This window comes from Panthera onca, chromosome F1, assembly GCF_046562875.1.
Source record: "Panthera onca isolate mPanOnc1 chromosome F1, mPanOnc1 haplotype 2, whole genome shotgun sequence".
In the NCBI taxonomy this organism is placed as follows: domain Eukaryota; kingdom Metazoa; phylum Chordata; class Mammalia; order Carnivora; family Felidae; genus Panthera; species Panthera onca.
Window position 1 is genome coordinate 45,141,786 of NC_138355.1, and position 15,877 is coordinate 45,157,662.

Below are 15,877 nucleotides of genomic sequence, written 5' to 3' on the forward strand. Positions count from 1 at the left end.
CCAGGTCCAGCCCAGGGGCCCCGCCCCCATGACCTCAGTGCCGCTGGTCACCTGGTTCCTCGACCGTCTGCCCAAGCTGGGGAGCTAGATGCTTGAATTGCTCGGGAAACCCCCAGACCTTCTCTCGCTGTCTTTCTCCGTTCTCTCTTGTGGCTCCTTGTGGGGGAGGTACATCCCAGGGAGGAGAGAATGAGGCCAAAGTGGATTTGCTGATTACTAGCATGCTGGCCTTCTGGGTTCCAGGCTCTCTTCCTGTCGACACTGCCTGGTGGCCTTCTTTCTTGGTGACTGGCATTTGCCGAATCCTCTCTCTTGCACCAGCTACCCGTCCCAGTCACCTGCCCCTGCAGTGAGTGGCTGAGGCAGGAAGAGGGAAGAGAATCAGGTGCTTTTTCCTGAGCCCTCAGGGATCCAATCCCAGGATGCAGTGTGGAGGTGCCCACGCTGAGAGGGGGCCGTGGGCGTAGACATGTGTGGAGGCTGGTGTTTGAAGTGACTTTAAGGAGGGCGACTGGAACCTGTGCTGGTTTGGGCTGAGCACTCTGGCTAGCGGAGGTTCCCTGGGGGCACATTCATTCATTCATTCAACCTCAACAAGATGAAGTGCCCGTCTCCTTTGCGCCCAGCATTCTGCTGAGTATTTCTTGTACACTACTTATTATTTTTTTAAAAAGCTTTAATTTGGGGGCGCCTGGGTGGCTCAGTCAGTTAAGCCTCCAACTTCGGCTCAGGTCTTGATCTCACGGTTCGTGGGTTTGAGCCCCCGAGTCAGGCTCTGTGCTGATAGCTCAGAGCCTGGAGCTTGCTTTGGATTCTCTCTCTCCCTCTCTCTCTGTCCCTCTTCTGTGCTTCCTCTCTCTCTCTCTCAAAAATAAATAAACGTTAAAAAAAAAAAGTCCTCTATAAAAAAGCGTTAATTTTTAGGGGCACCCGGGTGGCTTAGTTGGTTGCTTAAGCGTCTGACTCTTGGTTTCGGCTCAGGTCATGATCTCTTGGTTTGTGGGTTTGAGCCCTGTGTGGGGCTCTTTGCTGACCATGCCGAGCCTGCCTGGGATTCTCTCCTTCTGTCTCTCTGCCCCTCCTCTCTCATGCATGCTCTCTCCCTCTCTTTCTCTCAAAATAAATAAGCTTTAAAAAATTAAAAAAAAATTTTTTTTAATGTTTATTTATTTATTTAGAGAGAGAGAGAGACAGAGTGTGAGCAGAGGAGGGGCAGAGAGAAAGGAAGACACAGAATCTGAAGCAGGCTCCAGGCTCTGAGCTGTCAGCACAGAGCCCGACGTGGGGCTCAAACTCACGAACTGCGAGATCGTGACCTGAGCCGAAACCAAGAGTCGGACGCTTAACCGGCTGAGCCACCCAGGTGCCCCAGCTTTAAAAAAAAATTTTTTTTTTAAGATTTAATTTTTAAAGTAATCTCTACATCCAACGTGGGGCGCAAACTTAACGGCTGCGAGATCCAGGGTCGCGTGCTCTTCTGACTGAGCCAGTAGTGATGTTCACTACTCATTAATTCCCCAACAACCGTGAGAGTGGGGTCTCTTTGGCCCCCTTTACCGATGAAGAAACTGAGGTGTAAAGAGGGTAAGTGTCAGGCATTCGTTGCGTTCCCACGCGGAACAGTATGGAACTGGGTGACCCCCCCCCCGCCCCCCGCCCCCAGCCACTCATCGGCTCCCTCACCCCCCAACTTCAGATTCTGATGAGGATGCCCGTTGCGGGGGTTCAGCACGGCTGTGTGCAGGTGCCGGGCCTGTCCTGGAAGGCCTCGACGCCACCCCACCGGCTGTTGGTCACTAGTCCCAGGAGAGTTGAATGCTTGGCCTACCCATGCCTTTAGGGAGGGGGGCGCGGGGTTTGAACCAACTGCACGCTGGCCCACCTGGCTTAGACTTGACGCCAAAAGCAAGAGCCAAGGGCTACCCAGCCCAGCCTGGTGGGTAACCGTGGATATTTCGGACTGTTCCTACTCGCCCCTGTCCCCTCCTGGGGGTGGCAGGGGACTGCAGGGGTTAACAGAACAACACTTGATCTGCGTGGGCTCCGGAGGAAAGGAGGGAGCTCCTGAGTGCTGCAGAGCTTTTGTGTCATCAGCCGGGGAAGGGAAGGTGCAGTGGCGTGGCCAGATAAGCAGTGGCCCCGACTACGTGGGGTTTCCTTGGCAAATCCGGGTTCTTTCGGCCTGTCCTCACTCTGTGGCGCCTGGGTGCCTGACTCAGGCCAGGGGAGATTCCGGGGTAGCTGGGGACACTGCCGGAACATTCAGACCACCCGAGCGGGGTGTGGAGACAGGGCCAAAGGGAGGGAGGCCTGCTGGGAACAGATAGAGAAGGAAGAGGGTGATGCGCCCCATTGCCCTGTGGGTCTTCTCTGTGTGACCACGCGGGGGTGGGGAAGCCTTCCCCAAAGAGTGATGGGGGCGCTCAGGGTGCAAACTTGGGGTTTTTTTTGCTTGGTTGGTTTTTCTTGCTTTTTTCCAAACATCGCATTGGGTCCCCTGAATAATTCTCTGAGATAGTTATTATTCGTTCCAGTTTAGAGATGGAGAAGCAGAAACTTCCTGTGGTCACACAGCTAGCAGTATGAGGAGGGGCCAGGCTTCAGACACAGGTCTGGTTGGCAACAAATACCATTTTCTTTTCTTTCTTTGTTTTTGGTTTTTTGTTGTTTAATATTTATTTATTTTGAGAGAGAGAGAGAAAGAGCAAGCAGGGGAGGGGCAGAGAGAGAGAGAGAGAGAGAGAGAGAATCCTAAGCAGGCTGCCCTCTATCAGTGCAGAGCCTGATGTGGGGCTCGAACTCATGAACCATTAGATGAACTCATGAGCAACGACCTGAGCTGAAATCGAGAGTCGGATGCTTAACCGACTAAGCCACCCAGGCGCCCCAAAGATCATTTTCTTTTTTCTGTGCCAGGACACTTCCCAGCAGTGCTGGAGGGTCACCCCTGTATTCCTGCCTCCCGGAGAGGTGGGGACAGGGGAGCCTGGGGACCTGCCAGGCATGCTGGGGAGGGAAGCCAAGGAGGGAGGGGGGAGAGACACTCCTTGCTTTAGGTCTCTTCCTCCTCCCGCTGAACATACGTTCTGTGCCAGGTTCTCTGAGTATATGCTGCCTTCTAATCACAAAGTAGGTATTGGGATCTCCACTTTCACATGAAGAAACTCAGGTTTTGAGAGGTCGAGTCTTTTCTCCAGGTTCTCAAAGCAGCCTTGATTTCTTTTGACTAATTCTTCCTTGGCCGTGACTCAAGTCAAAAACAACTAGAATCCTCTGAGCGTTGAAGACAGTGGCCAGTCTGTCTGTGCTGGACCGGATCCTGTTATCTGGGGTAGAGGGAGAGCGACGGCGTGTTGGCCGATAGGGAACGATGTCGCTTTGGGCATCACTGAGGCCTGCGTTCAGACACCCGCTCTGCCGGGCCTTGGGGAGGACAGGGAAATGCGCGGTGAGCTCCTCACTCAGTGCCTGCAGCTGGAGTGAGTGCTGTGCCCTTGAATCCTCTTTAGCCTCTCCTTCCCTTGGTTAATGTTCGGGGCTATCCCCAAAGGGAGGCCTTTGCCAAGCCAGTCAGCCCCGGCTGCACCATTTCTGCGGTGTGCCAGCCCTGGGCTGGGCATGGCTGGTGCAGAAGACCAGACACATTCCCCTGTCTGGGACATAGGCCTAGACCTGGTCACCGGGAGACAAGAGCAGGACTGCAGGGGCCCCCTAGCACTTTCGGTGGGCTGGAGACAGATCCAGTCACAAAGGCAGGAGGGCCCCCAGAGAAGGGACTCCAGGAAACACTGTTTACTTCTCAGTTTTACCCAGGCATGCATCCCACTGGAACCTCACCAGAACTTCCAAGCTGCCCCCCTGCCCCCTCCCGTCTTTTCCTGGGCTCTCATCCCGGGCTGGAAAAAGACTCAGGTGCCTCAGAGACCTGGGACAACCAGATGGAGCCATGGATGGGACCATCACCGCTATGGTCTCTCCCTGGCTCCTTCAGTCCTCTGTGCCCCGGGTTCAACTCAAACTGGCAGTCATGAAACTCAGGCTGGATCTGGGCTTCTGGGGGAGCCTGCCGGCTCTCATCGGCTGGAGGATAGGAGCTCGGGAACTCAGAAGTTTCCATCGGTTGGTATCGGCTGCTCTGTCAGGTGAATACCGCTTTGGCCTGCCCAGAACAGCCCAGGGACTGGGGGTATTGTCTGTGACCCTCTCCTGAGCTGTGCTAGACCAGAGAGCGGCGCTCCCCTGGACCCGGTACCCCTGGGGCCCGCAGAGGCTGGAGAGGGCGAGGGGGCCCTCTCAGGAAAGCTTTTCCCCACCCTTGTAGCCAGCCCAGCTCCCAGCTCTGAGTAAACATCAGAGATAGGATCGGGCGTAGCCAGGAAGGGTGGCAGGGTGCGGCCTGGGAGAAGAATGGCAGGATGTGGCACCGGGGCACCGTTCTGGGCACCCACGCCTCGGGCTATTGTTTAGGGCTGCCTGAGGCTCTCAGCTCTCTGGGGCTTTGAGAGGAAGTGACATTCCCCTGGGACTCAGGCCCTGCCCCACCCCTGCCGAGTGGATCTCTCCCTGGCGGCGCCCCTTGGAGTGGGCTCAGTGAGCTTGGAGTGGGGGGCCTGCAGGCTTGGCGTGTGCCCGGTGGGGAAGTGTAGTCATGGCCCTCCTTGGGGGGTCTGCCTGTCTGCTCAGGCCGTCTTCCTGTACCCCTGGGTCTGAGTCACCCGTCATGCTCCGATGACTGGATCTCTATCTTTATCTGCATCTAGATATTTTTTGCGGGGAGGGGGCTGTCGTTGTAGAGGGAGGAAGGGCTGAGGGTGCAGACTCCTTTGATTCCAATCCAGCTGGGCCGGTCGTTGGCTGATCCGGGAGAGGAAGCGGCTGGTGATTTGTTTTGGGTAGAAAGGGGCTCGTGCGCGTGCGCCCGTGGGTGGGGGTCGGAGGGCCCAGGAGAGGGTTGGTTGTGGGGAGGAGAAAAGAGAGAGGACCGGCACCTGCAGTCAGCTTTGTCCTATAAGAGCCTTGTTCTGAGCGGCTGGCCCTCTGGAGTGCAGGCGTCTCTCTGTGCCTCGTGCCGGGCGCTGGGCTCTGGCCTGGGGCCTCTCTGCCGCCGGCTCACAGACTCAAGGCTCTGGCCCATCAGGGGTGAGGATGGCCTGAGCCCTCTCCCCCAGAGGCCTTGACCTCTTACAGATACTCAGGTGAGAGAAGGCCCAGGAGGAAGGCTGCAGGGGGCCTGGGGAGTGGATGCCCTAGAAGGGAAGGGTGGGGAGAGCAGGGGTGCTGATCTGTATCCCAGCTGGTTCCGTGTCCCTACACCCTGCCTCTAGCCCAGAAGCGGTACTGCCGAAACAAGCCACGTGAGCTGAACCTCGGTTTCTCCATGTATAAAATACGAGTGAGGCTGGGCAAGAGGGGGTGGAGACCGGGTTCACAGGAGCACTTCCTGGGTGGGAGGCCACCGGGAGTGTACGTACTGTGGACTTGTGACCTCTGACCGGGACCTGGGGGAGCCCAGCAACTCACAGCTCGCGGGAGCCGAGGGTCCTTTGGCTTTTAGACCTCTGGGGAGAGGGGCAGGTGTAGCTGCTGACCTTCAAGCCTCCTGAGAAACCACGTGTGTAATGGAAACATGGCGCGTGCTTTTTGAAGAAGGGGTAAACAAATCGAAGGGGTTTTAAGTCTGGAAAAGAGACTTAAGACTCCCAATAGGGTCTTTATTTATTTGTTTTTTATTTCGGAGAGTGCGAGCGAGGGAGAGAGAGGGAGAGAATCTCAAGCAGGTTCGACACTCGGCGAGGAATCCGATGCAGGGCCCAATCCCACAACTCTGGGATCATGACCTGAGCCAAAATCAAGAGTCGGACGCTCAATCGACTGACCCACCCAGGCGTCCCCCAATAGGGTCTTTAAATCCAAAAGGGGTGGAAAGAGTTTCTTACCTGTCCCAAGGTAAGAGCAAAGGGAAGGGGTTTCCTTTGGTGCCGGGGGGATTTAGTTCACTAGCCTGTAGGAGCTTAGATGTGAGGGGGAGGCAGCTGAGGCTAGCTGGAGGCTGGGTGATGTGTAGGCAGCTTCTACCCGATGATGATAACGTAGATGGTCTGACTGATGATGGCTCAGCTTAGGAGTTTTCAACTTTATGAGGGTCAGAAAGCCATACGCATTCAGTAGAAACGATACTTTGAATGTTGATCTTTTCCCAGGCTGGCGATTTTACGCTATGATGCAGAGTCGTGATGCTGGCCAGTGGCAGCTCCCAGGTAGCCACCAGATACACTTCCAACGATTCTGTGCCTGTTTTTTCCCTTTTGGTGCGGTATTCAGTAAATTACATGAGCTCGTCAACGCTATTCTACAGTAGGCTTTGTGTAGATGACTTTGCCCAACTGTAGGCGAAAGCAGGTGTTCACGTTTAAGGCGGGCTAGGCTAAGCCCAAGATGTTCGGTAGGTTAGGTGGGGTAAATGCATTTTCGACCTAACGATCTTTTCAACTTCCGATGGGTTTGTTGGGACATAACCCCGTCACAAGTGGAGGAAGATTTGTCGTAGCTGTCGCTTATTATGTGTCTAGTTGCCTTGTGCTGTTTTGCTGAGCTGTATACTCCGCTCCTTGTATGAATATTCGTTGAGCACCTACTATGCTCCAGGCATTGTGCTAGACTCTGGGGCTACAGTGGTGAGCAAAACCAGGTATGTTTCCACAGTGTCCTGGGGTGGGTGGGGTGCGTTCCCAGGCTACTGGGCAGTCTGAAATAAGCACATAAAGGTATCATTACCAACTGTGATAAGTGTCCTGAAGGCCAAGTTTAGGGTGTCATAAGAATGTAAAACAGGCACATATTATAGAGTCGGGGGTGTTAATGGAAGGCTCATCCCTTCATGCTGGGTTTTCTTCTCATTTTACTGAGGAGGAAATGAATTCAGAGAGGTTAAGTCACTTGCTCAAGATTGCACGGCAATTAATTGGGGAGAGTTGGATTTCAGATTGTACCCAGGTCCGTCTGACCCCAGGTAACTAACTTTTCTCTTAACCACCTGAGTCTAGCCCATCCTGGGCTATAGGACAACTTAATGGATACTCACCCCCTTATTTAATCTTCTCAGGCACTTGTGAGCTGGGGATTATTATACCCATTATATGGATGAGGAGACAAGCTCCGAGTTAATGAACTTGCCTAAGGTCACACAAGTCAGCTGGAGGCACAGCAGGAATTTGAACTCACGTTGGAGAACCCAAAGGCCTGAGTTTTCCAAACTCTGTACCATTGACCACCTGCTAACCCCCAGGTACCTTTGTTCTACAACAGAGCCTGCAGAGGTGGGGGCACCTGTGCAGGGACCCTCAGCTGCAAAGTGGCAGAGCAGGGACTGACTGCACGTGGACTCCGTACCCTCCACCTGGTTCTCCTTTCGCTCTTTAGTTTATCACCTGCAACGTTTGCTCTGCACTCAGGGAAAAGAGAGCGGGTTGGTTTGGGGTTCAGAGCCTGGCACTGACCCTCTGCAGGGGGAGTCTCGTCTCTGTGGGCAGGGAAAGGGGCTGCTCTTTGAACAGGCCTGTGCTCTGGGAACTTGGGAGGGAAGGAAGGAAGGAGCCTCCCCAGGACCCTCTCCCCCAGAATGTGAGACCCTGGGAGGAGCCCATCAGGTCTGGGCTGTTGCTTCTCCGTCAACAAACGTTGGTCCAGAGGGACCAACCGAGAGCCAGTGCCCGACGTTGAGGCAGGCGCCTGTGGAAATGGAAGGGCCCTTGTCTGGGCAGCAGGGTCTGGCAGGGCTGTCTGGTGGGCACCACGCCCTGGTGAGCGGCTTGGCTGGTCACCAGGAGTCCTTTTCTTTGCGCCTACCGCGGCTTCGCCAGAGGCCAGGATGAGCCATCCGGAGCCCCAGGAGGAGGCAAGCTCCCCAATATAAAGATCCTCCACAGCCCCCGCTGGAGGTACTCCTCGGGGTTAAGTGTGGGTAAAAAGGCCATCAGCGCTCACAGGGAGATGTCCTCGTGCAGCACTGTCCGCCAGAAACATGGTGTGAGCCTCCTGCCTGACTTGAAATGCTCCAGCATCCACGTTAAGAAGTGTAAAAAGAAGCCAGTGAAAACAGTACTTTTAACTCCGTGCATCCAAAACATTGCAGTGTCAACATATAATCAATAACCGTTTATTAATGAGCTGGGTTGCATTCCGCTTTCCATGCTAACCCTTCGAAAGCGGGGTGTCGTTGACACTCAGCCCGTGCGCATGGGATCTGGCCGCGTTACAAGCTCGGTGGCCGCATGTGGTGAGTGGCTCTGGGAGTGGGCAGGGCAGCCCGAGAGTTAATTAGGACTGTTAATCACCTCCTCTGGCTTCACCTTCCGCCCGAGGTGGGGCGGGGGAGGAATGCACGGGGCAGCCTCTTGCGGTGGGGGGGGGGGCCTTCCGGCCGCCCGTCTAACCTGCGCCCTGCTGTGCCGCTGGGGTCTCTGGGCTGCAGTGGGAGAAAGGCTTCGAGGTAGGAGCTGGAAGGCCAGGAAGTTGGGACCGAATGGAGGCGAAAACCTCTTAGGACCCGAGTGGGGAGCGCGGAGGCCACCCGGTGGCCCGCCCACGCCCGGCGGAGCGGTGGGTGTGGGACGAGGTGGCGCGGAGCGGCCGGGGATCACAAGCCCACAGGCCCGCATTGTTCGCCTGTCACACTTCCTTTGGCTTTATTGCCTTTGTCCAACACCCTATTGTCTGGTTTCCTTTTGTCCCCCTTTCAGCGCGGCTGCCTTTTATTTTCCAGCCAGCCTGGTTGTTTTCATTTCTTTTGTCTGAAGTTCCTGAGAGGAAGGTTTTATTTTCAGTGGTTTGATTAATTCACAGCTTGAGCCCGGGGTTTGTTTGTTATGTAATTGCTGCCCTCAGCTTCGGGATAATACCCCCTCCCCGCCCGCCCCGCCCCCACGGCCCCCCCCCCTGCTTGGGGCCTGGCTCGCCGCCCCTCCCTGTGCCCGGATGGGCCGAGCCGCCTGCTTCCTGGACGCTGTCCAGGCCCCTGCGTGGTGAGAGGGGACCTTGGGGCCGGGCCCTGAAAGCCCTCGGGCGAGCTGCTCGGCTGGGGTCGTGTCTTCCCCCCCCCCCCCCCCGGGGTCAGCGTTCTTCGGGTGGGGTCCGCCCCTCCGTCCTCACCCTGCAGTGCCCGGTCCTGGGTCCCGTGCCAGTCCCCAGGGTACCCAGTGGCAGGAGAGTCTGCTCTGGTCTGGATGGCGTCAAATCAAATACATCTTCACCTGTCATGTGCGTTCAGCTGTTTCATGTAAAATCCTGTCCCTGGGCTCTTGGGTCACTCGTTACAAGAAACGTTTTATTGTATGGAGTTGATGGAATATACAATATTATATATTACACCTGCAACTCAGTTTTAGAAGTTTTATTAGATCTGATTTTGGTCTTACACGCCCCCTCCTAAAAATTTTGCACAGGTGTTAGGTTAAAATTTGTATTTAACGATGCTTCTCAAACTAGTGGGTAGCAGCGTCACCTGTAGGGTTTGTTAAAAACAGACTCCTGCTCCACCCACAGAGTTTCTGATTTGTGGGTGACCCACGACTAGCTTCCAAATAAGCTCCCAGGCCACGTGTAGCCTGTGGCCCCCTTGTAGGGACTGCATTTCAACTAGGTGGTTTCACAAAGGGGTGCTCCCTAGAGACAAGTAAATTTTAACAATTCGTAGTCCTCATGAATGCCCATTTCGCAGATGAGGAAACAGGTGTGGAGAGGTTCAGTCGTTTATCCAAGGTCACTTAGCCACCAGTTGAGTAGCCTGTGGGTACCTGGAGCCTCCTGCTGGGTGTCCCCACTGGTCTTGTCACAGTGACTTTAGGGAACAAGTGAACTGTAGACATCTGCTCCTTTGGCTCTGAGGGTGGAATGACCACCAGCAGTCGCTCCCCAGGATCCTTTGATCCCCCAGGTGTCCAGGCAGTGGTGACAGCAGGGGAGGCGGTGATGGGAGCATAGTCTGCTTACACCAAGAATTGCCAATGCATAGGCGGGGATGAGAGCAACTCTACGTGAGGGACTCCAGGTAGATCTAGGAAAATATTTTTCTTCAAGCTCTGCATCTCTCAGCCTGTTATTTTCCCACTTTTGGTGGATACATGGATATGAAAAACAGTTTGCTCTCGTCTTGCCTCTACTATGCGGAAAAAAGAGAATGTGTGTATATGTAGGGTAGTTGATGCTTGGTTCCCCTTTCAGGGGGTAGTAGGGAGTGGTAGGGACTAAGGAAAATTGGCTTGTCCTTGGGGAGCACCTGCGATTCTGCTACTTAATCCTAGCCAATGATTGTCCCGGACAAATTTCAAGAGAAGTTCAAATCCGGATTTCAGATTTCATGTGATGTCTCATGATTTTTAAGTTTTGGTACCTAATTACATACACACACACACACACACACACACACACACAGTTTTGGCTTAATGGGCTCAGAAACCGCGAGTTGACCATCTCTGCCCTCTCTCGGTGGACCGTTGCACCAACTAGCCCCAACACTGCACCAGGCAGGGACTGCTGAAAGTTGGGCCCAGTTGGCCGTAGACCTTCCTGTTGAAGAAAAAGAGCGGGGCAGAAGCATCTTTTCTAGTTTTTCACTGTGGGTTCCAAAGGGAAGTTTGCGCTTTGCGATGATGGAGTCGCTGTATCCACCACCACCCGTTTCATGCTGTTCCTCCCCCCCCCCCCCCCCCCAGGATGTCCATGAGGAGCCCTGGCTCTGCCCAGCTGGCCCTGGATGGCGTTGGCACCATGGTGAACTGCACCGTCAAGTCAGAAGGGAAGAGGGAGCTCTGCCACGAGGCCCTCCAGGCCTCAGCCGCCGCCGCCGAACCGCAGCCGGGAGACCCAGCCCGGGCTCCCCAGGATGGTGCTGACTCCCAAGCTCCAGCCCAGGTGCCCAGCACTTTCCCCGGGGCTCCTGGGCCAGTGTGCCCACTTTGCCTCCGTAGCCCACACACCTCTCCTTGAGGCTGGGTGGGCACCCCCTCCCCTCTCCGGGCAGACAGGAAGCAGAAACCTCTATCTGGGGCGGGGGGTGGGGGAGGCTTAGGTGGGTGGGGAGGGACTGCCAAGTTCAGTCACGCCACCTGTCTGAGCGGTACATGGGTTCAAATCTTGTGCGTGCTCACCTGATCCTAACTACTCCCCCACGTGTGACCAATCCTTATCTCTGAGGACTAGTGGGGGAGACGGGTAATCCAGCATATGATTTGAGAAAATCAGCCTTCTTACCCAAGCCTGAGAGAAGTCGCTCAATTCCTCATCCTCAAAATGGAGGCGTTGTGAGCTACACGGGCAATAAGGATTCTCGGAGTTCTTAAAAATCCCGATTCCATGCAAGAGTTGTAAAAAGGGGGAATATGTAATTAAAAAAACCGAATGAATGAAAATGAGAATTTTAGGGCTCTGGGGAGGGAACCAGCCTGGAGGGGCTTGGGGAGGGGGGAGGGGTAGTGATAGAGGAAGACCTCCCGGAGGAGTAGGGCCTTGAGTTAGGCCTTAAAGAATGGAGAGGGCTCAGGTAAGGAGAGGGGGTGGTGCCCGAAGGAGGGGTGAGGCGGGGGTCCCAGAAGTAACGCACCCAGCTGCAGATGTGGGCGAATGCAAGAGAGTAGTGATTAACAGCTAGCTTGCCACTTGACCCTGCAGCAGCGAACCTCATTCGTGTGCATTAACTTCCTTGACCCCAGCAACAATCCTGATAGGGGAGGTATTAATATCGCCATTTTCAGAAGAGGGAAGTGAGTCAGGTTCAGAGAAGTTGAGTCTCGTGTGGGATCAAGCGCCTCGTGAGTCACTGAGCCTGGACCGAGATCCAGGTATCTTGCCTTCAAACCTTTTGTTCTTTCGCTAAATGCAGCAAAGACCGAGCAAAGGTAGGGAAGGCGGGGAGGGAGGGCCCTACCGGGGGAGGTGGGGGAGAACGGGTACACATGGATTTCTCAGGGTGCACGTCACCTCCCTGGGGGCTCAGATGCCCCTGCAGTCTGCCCTCTTCTCGTGAGGGTGGCGGTGACGTTCCTTGTGTTCTGCAGGACTGCAGCTCCCCGGAGAGCATTGGGTGTCTGGAACCCAAGAGACCGGGAGGTTCTGAGGCTGCTTCTGGAAGCCAGGAGAAGCTGGACTTCAACCAAAATTTAAAAGAAGGTAAGAGGCCTGCCCTGGCTGGAGGCGGGCCTGGGGCGGGAGGTGTTAGGAGTACTACTCCTCACCCCCTGGTGTCTTCTAGTCGTGCCAGCCATCGAGAAGCTGCTGTCCAGTGACTGGAAGGAGAGGTTTCTGGGAAGGAGCTCTGTGGAAACCAAAGATGTGAAAGGTGAAGGCCCGGGTGGGCAGGCGGGGCAGGAGGTCCGACCCCCTTTCCCTTCTCCCAGCCTGGCCGTGCGGTCTGGGCCTGTAGGGTGGTTTTGGAAGCTCTTGGTCCCCTCATAGCTGCCCTGTGCCCCTCGGGCTCCTGCCCGGCCCCGGGGTCCAGCACCTTCCCTCACCTGGGGACTGAGCGTTTGGTCTGGCTCATTCCCGTGCAAGAGAGGCCTGGTGGGAATCCCATTCTGTGAGTATGGATCTGGGCTCTTACCGGGGACCCTTGTGACCTCAGGCATGTCCCTGCCAATTCCCAGGTCTAACTATACGGAATGAGCTGGATGTTCCCTTTTACTGCCGAAAATTGATTCTAGGCCACCGGGACTTCGCTGTATGAATTCAAGGGCGCCTGTTTGGCTTGTGAGCGTGGCTGTTTTTCCGGTGTGGTCGCTCTCCCCCGACAGGGGAGAGCCTTTTGGACCAAATCAGTGCCCAGGCTCCACCCCACCTGCTGAGTGAGAACCCCAGGGGCTGCAGGCCTGGGCATGTGTATTTTTCAAAGGCTCCCTGAGTGATTCCGAGGCGAATGGTCTGCAGCCTGGCACAGCTGTGCCCGACACGAGCTGAGGTGGAGGGCAGGGGAGCACTGGCACTCGCGGTGGACAGCCACCTGCCAGATTCTGGACTCCGCTTTACGTTCATTATCTTCTTAACCCTGATGGCACCCCTGGGAAGTGGCCGTTCTTGTGCTCATTTATAGATTGAAAAAACAACACCACCAACAACGAAGTGCAGAGAAGTTGGTTATTTGTCCAACAACTCCCAGACAGGATAGATTGAAATAAGAATTTGGGGGCGCCTGGGTGGCTCGGTCGGTTGAGCGTCCGACTTCGGCTCAGGTCATGATCTCACGGTTCGTGGGTTCAAGCTCCGCGTCAGGCTCTGTGCTGACAGCACGGAGCCTGGAGCCTGCTTTGGATTCTGTGTCTCCTCTCTCTCTGCCCCTAACCCACTCGCATTCTGTCTCTGTCTCTCTCGAAAATAAACATTAAAAAAAAAAAAAAAAAAAAAAGAATTTGAACCCAGATCTGTCTTGCTCCAAGGCCTGAGCATGTCCCACTGGGCCCCTCCTGTGGGCTAGTTCTCCACGCCGACGCTGTGCCCCTGGGCGCTTGAGGACATCCAAGAAGTGATCCGGGACAGAGATCCCCCCCCCTACCTGCCCCCCCACCTCACCCTGCTGCCCCCACCAGCGTTTCCAGGGGCTGGAAGCAGCGGTGGATGGTGGGGAACTTCTAGGGTAGCTGCTTGTCAGACAGCAAGCCAGCCGCCCCTCTGGGGCAAGGATCAGTCTCCATCCTCTGTCGCTCAGCCCCTAACAGGGGCCTGGGAAATAGCAATTGCCCAATAAGTGTCAGATGGGTGCATAGGTGGACAGATGGACAGACGGACATTCTCACTGGTGGCCGTTTCACTGTGGCGCAGGGACCCAGGAGAGCCTGGCAGAGAAAGAGCTCCAGCTCCTGGTCATGATCCACCAGCTGTCTACCCTGAGGGACCAGCTCCTGACGGCCCATTCAGAGCAGAAGAACATGGCTGCCATGCTGTTCGAGAAGCAGCAGCAGCAGATGGAGCTGGCCCGGCAGCAGCAGGAGCAGGTGCGCCCGGCTTAGTGTCTTTCTTGCTAGGGGAGGGGGTCTGTCAAGGCCTAGAGGGGAACATGCTAGGGGCAGGTCGCAGAGGGGCCGGCGGCCAGGGCCGTAGTAGTCCCGCTTCCGGTGGTTCATAAGCCTCGGTGGGGGCCAGGGAGTGGAAGGGGCCCGTGGGGCCCTGAGTCTGAGCGGCTGGCTACTTCCTGCCCAACCTCCACCCTTGGGCTCCGGGGGAAGAGAACCTGCTCCTAAGGTAGACTGTCCTGCTGCCTGCCCCGCCCAGTGTGCGGTTTGTCCTGGTGTGGACGTCATGGAAGGCCGGGTGTGGCTGGCTCCGGGACAGGGCTGATGTCCCTAATGTCCATGCCCGCTGCTCTTTCCTGCCACCAGATCGCCAAGCAGCAGCAGCAGCTGATTCAGCAGCAACATAAGATCAACCTCCTCCAGCAACAGATCCAGGTAAAAAGGGAAGGAGGGTTAGAGGCTGAGGGGGTGACAACAGCCTGGAGATGCCTGCCAGGGACAGGGAGTGACGGCGGGGGGAAGAGGGGGGGGATTAAGCAGAATCAGACATGGCCCTAAGGAGGGGCCTCATTTCTGCTCGAGCCTGGAACCCCAGTTGTCTTCTCCTGCTTTAAGGGAGGGGCCAGAGTATCTTCTTCCCTATCTGGGGTGGAGGGCAGGTGGAAGGAGGTGATGTGGGGTCAAATGGAACCTTTTGAAGACTCGCCCTGCACCGGTCGCTGTACCTCTCGCGTCTGGGTTCATCCTCTGTGTTCTGGGCTGAGCTGTTTGGGCCCCCAGGGACTCACACAGGGTTTCTTTGCCCTCAGCAGGTCAACATGCCTTACGTCATGATCCCGGCCTTCCCCCCAAGTCACCAACCTCTACCTGTCACCCCCGATTCCCAGCTGGCCTTGCCCATACAGCCCATCCCCTGCAAACCAGGTGAGTGAAGGTGGGGGTTGAGCCATTAGCTGAGACTGTCTTGAGGTCAGGGAAGGAGCTCAGGACCACTCTCGTGCGTTACTTTGCAATGTGGCCTTTCTGGGCCAGTGGAAGCTGAATCCCTTTTTCCTGAACCTCGCTGGGCGAATCGAAAAAGAAATTGCACTTGAAAATGATGAAGCGCTTTCCAGATATAAGCGGATGTAGCCCATCTAGTGTCCCCAGCTCTGGTGCGTTTCCTGGACCGGGGTATTAATCTCTTGAACGCTATTTCCCGCCACTGAAATCCAGCGAACAGACTGGGCACCAGCCACACGTCTGATGCCCTGTCGTTGACAGGTGGCTATGGGGGTGGTAAGAATGGAGTTGGAGCTCAAGGAGTTTTTACAGTCTGGGGAGGGAGAAAGGATATCGGTAAGCAGGGAGTCTGGGAAGGCTTTCTGTAGAGGAGGTGCCCGATTGGGTCCCTGGAGGTGGACTGGGGGGGTGAAGCCGGGACCTGAGGCCTGGAGCCTGAGGTCGGCAGCTGCGGCTGCGGGGGTTGGAGTGGAGGGGAGCGTGTGACAGGGGGAGGGGACAGGCTGGCAGGAGCAGTTGGGGCCGAGCCTGGCATTTGGAATTTATTTTGTAGAATGCAGACATGCTTGAGCGCTTGGGCTGAGGTGTGTTGTCACGCTGACTGGGGGTGACAAGGAGTTGGAGCCTGGGCCGGTAGGGGGCCACTGAGGTGGTGGGACAGAGGCAGAGATGGAATCAGTTGACCACGATCACAGGCACCTTGTTGAAAGGTCACGGGACAGGGCGGGGAGGTTGCCCGCAGTTGCCCCAGGAGTGGGGACAGCTTTGAGGCCGAGCCCATCCGGTCTACCCTCCCTGTTCCGTGTGCGAGAGGAGGCAGGTGAATTCCCGTCATGGGCCACAGGTCATGGGTCAGCACCACTGGCTGTGCTCCCACCTTG

General features: G+C 56.0%; 1 protein-coding gene across 4 annotated transcripts in view; it reads left to right on the forward strand.

Moving 5' to 3' along the window:
- Positions 1–15,877, forward strand: part of SOX13 (SRY-box transcription factor 13) — a 46,734-nt gene that overhangs the window by 23,844 nt on the left and 7,013 nt on the right. For 2 of the 4 annotated variants that reach the window (XM_078440882.2, XM_078440884.2), the window contains exons 2-7: positions 10,710–10,908; positions 12,051–12,162; positions 12,245–12,331; positions 13,804–13,976; positions 14,361–14,429; positions 14,804–14,918. In XM_078440882.2, coding sequence (XP_078297008.1) covers positions 10,711–10,908; positions 12,051–12,162; positions 12,245–12,331; positions 13,804–13,976; positions 14,361–14,429; positions 14,804–14,918 — 754 coding nt within the window. In that variant the 5' untranslated portion in view covers position 10,710. Of the gene's footprint in view, positions 1–4,970; positions 5,196–10,709; positions 10,909–12,050; positions 12,163–12,244; positions 12,332–13,803; positions 13,977–14,360; positions 14,430–14,803; positions 14,919–15,877 lie in introns of those variants that run through there. The other 2 variants (XM_078440883.2, XM_078440885.2) reach the window with 2 other exon arrangements.